The 7469-nt window shown below is 42.0% G+C and overlaps 1 protein-coding gene across 1 annotated transcript in view; it reads left to right on the top strand.

Annotated features, from left to right (window-relative positions):
- The window catches only part of KIF5B (kinesin family member 5B), a 79029-nt gene that overhangs the window by 15366 nt on the left and 56194 nt on the right, over positions 1–7469 (top strand). Inside the window, exon 2 of the mRNA XM_006775191.2 lies at positions 2484–2571. Coding sequence (XP_006775254.1) covers positions 2484–2571 — 88 coding nt within the window. The remainder of the gene's footprint in view (positions 1–2483; positions 2572–7469) is intronic.

Below are 7469 nucleotides of genomic sequence, written 5' to 3'. Positions count from 1 at the left end.
GTGCGGTGCCCCAACCCCCCAATCGGCCCTACCCTGAGCATGACTGAGGGTGTCATCGCAACCTCCCAATACGCCCTGCTCTGTGCATGACAGGGGGCGGTGCCCCACCTCCCCAATCGGCCCTGCTCTGAGCCCGACCAGGGGCTGCACCTAGGGATTGGGCCTGCCCTCTGCCACCAGGGAGCAGGCCTAAGCCAGCAGGTCGTTATCTCCCGAGGGGTCCCAGACTGCGAGAGGGCACAGGCTGGGCTCAGGAACCTCCTCCCCCCTCCCCCCCCCGAGTGCACAAATTTTGGTGCACTGGGCCTCTAGTTTAAACAATAAAGACAGATAACATTCCCCACTAAAAACTTATAAAAACCTTGAATCACCACGGAAACTCGGGAGAGGTTTAGAATGGTTTTTAAAAAACAAAACGGAAACATTAACAAGCAAAAACACTTCACCAGCACTCGCCACATTTATACCACAGAATACCACCAAATCAGTTTCAATTGCGCCGAGATACAGAACAAGTCCCCTGATCAGAGGCAGTAGAAAACTACCTAGGAACACTTCTCTTCTACCTTTTTTTTAAAAGACAGGCCAGACTCGAACCCTTAGCCACTCCGAGTTTTGACTTCCCTCCTGGGAAGTCCTAAAAATGGTGAATCCCGTCTAGAAGCTGTTCCTCCAGATCAGTGGTCGGCAAACTGCAGCTTGCGAGCCACATGCAGCTCTTTGGCCCCTTGAGTGTGGCTCTTCCACAGAATACCGACTTCTGCGCATTGGCCATGAAGTTTCAATCGCACTGTACGTGCGCTCCCACACGTGGTTTTTTGTGGTAGAGCCACACTCAAGGGGCCAAAGAGCCACATGTGGCTCATGAGCTGCAGTTTGCCGACCACTGCTCCAGATGATCCGAGCTATCCTGAGATAAATTTACCTAGGTAGGGACGAGCTACCTCTTCTGTCCCATAGGACAGGCCAAAACTCGGACCTGTTTCCCCGGGGAAAAACTTACAGTTTCAGATGTCTGATTTTGACTTCTCTCCCGGGAAGTCCCAGAAAGGTGTTTTCTGCCTCTTTTGGGTCCTCCAGAGCATGGAGTTGCTGCAGCCTCTCCAGACCCTGGGGGTTCAGGAACCGGCGAATGTGTCGGTGGCGTGCCTTCCTTGGGTCCTGGAGCCTGAAGCAAGTGCCCCGAAGTCTGCTCTTGTCAGCAGTGACCTAAGAGCCAGCTCAACTGATGCTTCCCAGCCAACGCACCAAATGTTGTGGCAGAATGCACGGAAGAACAATCAGTCAGCCCTCTGAAGAAGGAAAGTTTAATCTTATTTGGCAGATCTGCTACTCCAGAGGAATTCTGGATCCAAAGCCTGAACTGAACTCATGGGGAGGCTCTGACCTATATATCTCCTTCTGTGGTGGGCCTCTGAGGGTCCCTGCAGCTCCACCCAAGTCAGCTGTGGCGGGGCCCTGGGGTTAGGCTCTGCAGCTCCGCCCAAGTTTAGTCAGAGTGGGGAAGTAAGACTAGAGCTTTTAAGCAGATACTGAACTAGGTTGCAACCCCCCCCCCCCATTTTCTTTTTCAATAATAGTATTTTCATAACATTTTGTTGCATGAGTCAGAATTCTAGTCAATTAATTATTTGTCTGATGTTAATCCCACTATTGCTTATGTTCCACTAAAAAGAGCGAATCTGTCTTGGTTGTCATTCTCGCATGTCATTCTAGTATCATAGGCATTCCATAAATGTTTTTTCAATGAATGAATTATTGAAAAGCTGTTGCAGTAAACTGTGGAGCTGAATGGATTAATGGAAAGATCCCTGAAATGAAAGACTAGAGATTTGGGTTTGAATTTTAATTTTTTCCCAATTTTTGTATCTTTCAGGGTTCGAATTTCTTTATCTGCAAAATTTTATTAGTATTTTTTTCACTTTTTTTTTTAGATACGTTTTTATTTATTTCAGAGAGAGGAAAGGAGAAGGAGGGATATAGAAACATCCATAATGAAAGAATCAATTGGCTGCCTCTCACAAACCCCTTAATGGGTATTGATCCCGCAATATGGGCATGTGCTCTGAAAGGGAAATCAGACTGTGACCTCCTGGTTCATGGGTCAATGCTCACCACAGCCACATCAGCCAAGCATGATATTAATAGTGAAAATACAGTCTCAAACACTGCCAGCATAGACACTCATCAAATCAGAATTCACTGGCAGTATTCAAGTGCCTACCATAATAATGCTAATTATCAGTAGTGTGTTAGGCCCTGGAAATATAACAAAGACTAAAGCAGACATTCTTATTTTTGTAGAGTTTATTTTAGTGTATCTGTTCTTGGTGATCCCTAAGGTTTGTGCCACAAAGTTTCTATGATATGAAACTTCACAATAGGTATTCTGTTGTGAAGGTTAAATATATGTTGATATCTTCAAAGAAGCTTAGAAATCCATTTTAATTTGTGTAGTTGAAACTTTTATTTTTGTTTTTCAGACCAAGCCTTATGCATTTGACCGGGTATTCCAGTCAAACACATCGCAAGAGCAAGTGTATAATGACTGTGCAAAGAAGATTGTTAAAGGTGAATATATTTAATCTGCTAAGTTGTCCCAGCAATAAGTAAAATTTTGTTTGCAATCTTGCCATTTACCCAACATTCTCTTGTTCATTTGAATGTCCTTTTTCTTAAACAACTTTTTTTTCTGCAATTAACTAGTAAAACGGTCAAATGTAATTAGTATTTGCCTAAATTCCATGACAATTTATATACAGTGCTTAGTGCATGGTGTTGTAAGAATTATAGTATTATACTGTACTGTTATTGAAAGATGCATTTCTATTAGATATTCCCAGGTTAGTTTCTAAGGTAGCAATTTTAGAAATACAGCAGCATGAGAATGAAAATAAGATAGCTAGATGGGTTTCTAAAAAATAGTTGATAATGGCAGTCATTCTTCCATTTCATTGTTATTCCTTCCGTAAAGACTTTTAGTCATCAGGGAAATCTTTGAGTAATTAACCTGAGTCACCAGGGGTGAGAAAAGGATTCACATTCCAGGTAATACTGTTAACTTATACTAGGATATTTTTCAGTTTCATATTTTCTAAAACCATAGAACTCTAGAGCTGAGTGGGTGTTAAGTGATTATCTGGACTTCTAGTGACATAAATCCCTTTTCTCAAAGAGATCTTACAGTTAAGTCGCCATTATTTTATGACTTATTCCATTTTTTGAAAGTTCTAATTGTTAAAAATGTTCTGCTTAAATTGGGGCAAAATGTATCTTTTTGTAGCATTCACCAGGGTAGCTAGGTTGGGATTCAGAGGTTAGGATTTAGTAGGAGCACAGACAGTAACAGGAGAGAAGGTAGAGTTTGTTGATAGAAGTAGGTGTATAGATACGATGGAGGGGAAATGTAGATATTTTCTTCATATTAATTTCATTTTGTCTATTATATAGGAAGCAAAGTCATCACAAAGTGAGGATGGGGGAGGAGGTTCCAGGTAAAGGTATGAAGTCAGCTGTCTGTCGGTATAGAAGTGAGTGCATTAGGAAAATACGGAAATATTGCCAGGTAGCATGAAGGGCTCACTTGAGGTTAGTTTCCAGAAGAGTTGACTTTACCCAGTTGGGGTTTTGCCAGGTGAGTACAAAAGGGGAGGAGAAAGACAAGAGAATTGAAGATGTTGTCAAGAGAGTGATGATAATGGTGAACCATGGCATCTAAGGTGGGTGAGAGGAAGGCGGACATAAGGGATGCACATATGAGGGAAAGGTGGTGTAATTGTCTCAGTAGAGTCAAAAATTTGTTGAAATCAGGGTCCAAGAAGGAATAATGGGAGGTAGATACTTGAAATTGTGATTAGGGAGGCAGTACAGTTAGTAATGAAAAGGCCCTATATCGTGACCCTGTAGAGTTGGCATCTAAAGGAGTAAAGAATAAGATCATGGGGGGGGGGGGGGGGGGGGGGAGATCATGGAGAAAATTGGATCGGGTATCTGAAAAGCCAGGGAATTTTAGTGGAATCATCTATATTGACATTGAAACCACCAAGAATTAAAATACAAATGTTATTGATGGGAGACAGTGTTCTGGATGCTGAAATCTTCATAAAAAGAGGGAGAATTAAGTTGTAATTCTGTAAATGATTGCAACAAAGGAACCAGCAGTGGCAATTTTTGTTGTAATCATCAAGTGGTTTTCCATGATGGAACAAAATTTTATTACACTAGAGGCCCGGTGCACAAAAATTTGTGCACTGGCAGGGGTGGGGGGTCCCTCAGCCCAGATAGCCCCCATCACATACTGGGAGCCCTAGGGGATGTCCTACTACCTGCTCCCTGCTCCCCTTGGGGAGTGGGCCTAAGCCACAGTCTGGCCTCCCTTTGAGGACTAAAGCCTCTGATGAGTGATTAGCCCTGGGCCGGGTCCCCCCCAGCTCCCCACAGCCGCTGCCACTGCCATCAAGGATCGCCGGCTGGCTCCGCCCCGATTTCCCGCGCTATAGCCATCAAAGATCCCTGGCTGGCTCCTCCCTGGCCCAAGCCGGGGAGGTGCCAGCCAGCGATTGGTGGCGGGGAGCTGGGGTTGCCCCAGCCCAGGTCTAAACCCTCAGCCTGAGGCATTAGGCTTGGGTCAGGGAGGAGCCAGCCAGAGATCCTTGATGGTGGGGAGCATGGGGAGGGTCCAGCCCAGGCCTAACACCTCAGCCAGAGGCTTTAGGCTTGGGCCGGAGCACCCCCAGCTCCCTGCCGCTGCCCCATCAAGCATAGCTGGCTGGCTCCGCCTGGTTCCCTGCCGCTGCCGCCATCAATGATCGCTGGATGGCTCTGCCCAGGCCCCAGCCTAAAGCTTCATTCTGAGGCTTGGGGCTGACATATGCAAATTAGCCGCCATCTTGGCTGTCTTGGCTCACTGATTAGCCAATGAAAAGGGTAGCGGTCCTACGCCAATTACCATCTTTCTCTTTTATTAGATAGGATTCTTTGTGATAACATTTGTTATCAGTAAAACCTAAGATTATATTAGCTTTTCCTTATTTTATAAAGTAAATGATTCAGATGAACTCCTGGACAATTTAAATGTTCAGGTCTTTTTTACATCTCTTGGAACTAACATGAAACCCCAATCCACACTTGAATATTGAAGTTTTCAATCTGAGTGCAGGTCTTTTAGGTGCAAGTTCCAGTTCATTTTAACTCTTGATGGTATTTTGAATTTTGTTTTTATAATTATCTTTCTAGGGATCTAAGTTGGCTATCAGGATATTTGATAAGTCTATTATCGTGTCAAGGACATTGAAGGTTTTTTTAAAGTATGTTTTCATTGATTTGAGAGAGAGGGAGGGAGAGATAGATAGAAACATCAGTGATGAGAGAGAATCATCAATTGGCTGCCTCTTGTATGCCTCCGTGATGGAGCCTGCAAGCTGGGCATGTGCCCTTACTGGGAATTGAAACATGACCTCCTGGTTCATGGGTCGAACCTCAACCACTGGGCAACACCTGCTGGGTAAAGGTTGTTTTTATTTTAATAAGGTCTTTCTTTAAGGACATTGAAGCTTGAAAAATGTTACTCTAAAGTCATTTATAAAATGCTTAATGGACCATGGTCCTTAGCCAAATCTTCTAAAAACTCAACAAGATTATTGTCAGTTAAATAAATCATACTTTATATTCAACCACCTTCAGATTCTCTCCCCTATACAGTTATTTAGTTCTTAGCTCTCAACATATCCACAAGAGTATGATGAAAAATTTGGATTCTTTTATGAAATTGTGGGACACAACTGGTATTTCTCCTAAGTACCAATTGAGTGACCCTATCCAAACAGGAAATGAGGTTAGTTCATCCATAGCTTTTCCTTGGTGGAATTTTGATATCTTGTCTGCAGTGTCTAGAATAATTTTCCCTTCTTTTGAAAGAAGTATAATGTCTTTGGCTTCTAAAACTTACATACAGTAGCTGTAAAATTTTGCTCTATTTTCTTATAACTATACACTTTGATTCGCCCTGACTGGTTTGGCTCAGTGGATAGAGCGTCAGCCTGCGGACTGAAGGGTCCCGGGTTCGATTCCAGTCAAGGGCATGTACCTTGGTTACAGGAGGCAGCTGATTGATATTTCTCTCTCATCGATGTTTCTAACTCTATCCCTTTCCCTTTCTCTCTATAAAAAAATCAATAAGATATTTAGAAAAAACAGCAAACAAACTTTGATTCATTTAAAACTATTCTTTGACTGTCCTACCTCAACCTGAAAGTCTCTTGACAGTGTTTATCCTGTTCCACTTTCAGACATTGTTGGAGAAGATAGTAATAAAATAGGAATACCTCTTCTGTATTAGGTCATATATTAATATTTTGTCATCTTTTCTAGGTAATGCAGGTTTCATTCATTATTCTTTTTTTGCATATTTTGAAAGCTTTTTAGGGCCTTAATTTTTGTTTTGTTTTTGTAAGGTATAATTATAATGGGTTTTTACCTTTCTTATACTATTTTATTGATTTTTATCTCTTGTATATGCTCAATTATATAGTCTTTTCATAATCTCATATGTAACTTTCTGAGAACTCTTTGAAATCTATTGTCCTGAAGTCTAGGGTACATGTTTCTACTCCTTTTGTTCTGTTTTATTACTGTCTACAATTCTAAGGTAACATCATTTTTTTCCCTAAATTTTTCCTCCTTTTCTCGAAATGTTGGTCTCTTTTACTTCATCAGCAAGTTCCTGCTTTCCTGTTTGGAATCAAGTTCTGAACAGTGGTTCTCTTTCTTTTACTTATTTAAACTTAACTTTTTTTAATTCTTTTTTAAATCTTTGTTGTTGAGAGTATTACAGATGCCCCCCTCTTTTCTCCCTATTGACCCCCTCCACCCAGTTCCCACCCACCCCAGGCCTTCACCACCTTATTGTCTGTGTCCATAGGTAATGCATGTATGCATATAAGATCTTTGGTTAATTTTTCTTTTCTTTGTTTTTTTTTTTAGGATTTGTTAGTACTTTTTTTTAAGAAATCTTTATTGTTCAGATTATTACATTTGTTCCTCTTCCCCCCAGAGCTACCCTCCACCCAGTTCCTACCCTACCCTCTGCCCTTACCCACCCCATTTTCCTCATCCATAGGTGCGCAGTTTTTGTCCAGTCTCTTCCCGCACCCCCCGCACCCCTTCTCCCCCCCCAAGAATAGTGAGCCCATTCCCTTTCTATGTCCCTGATTCTATTATAATCACCAGTTCATTCTGTTCCACAGATTATTTATTCACTTGATTCTTAGATTCTCTTGTTGATAGATGCATATTTGTTGCTCATAATTTGTATCTTTACCTTTCTCTTCTTCTTCCTCTTCTTAAAGGATACCTTTCAGCATTTCATATATTACTGGTTTGGTGGCGATGAACCCCTTTAGCTTTTTCTTATCTGTGAAGCTCTTTATCTGACCTTCCATTCTGAATGATAGCTTTGCTGGGTAAAGTCA

This window comes from Myotis davidii, unplaced genomic scaffold (genome assembly GCF_000327345.1).
Source record: "Myotis davidii unplaced genomic scaffold, ASM32734v1 scaffold909, whole genome shotgun sequence".
In the NCBI taxonomy this organism is placed as follows: domain Eukaryota; kingdom Metazoa; phylum Chordata; class Mammalia; order Chiroptera; family Vespertilionidae; genus Myotis; species Myotis davidii.
This window is presented reverse-complemented; position numbering and strand designations above follow the sequence as displayed.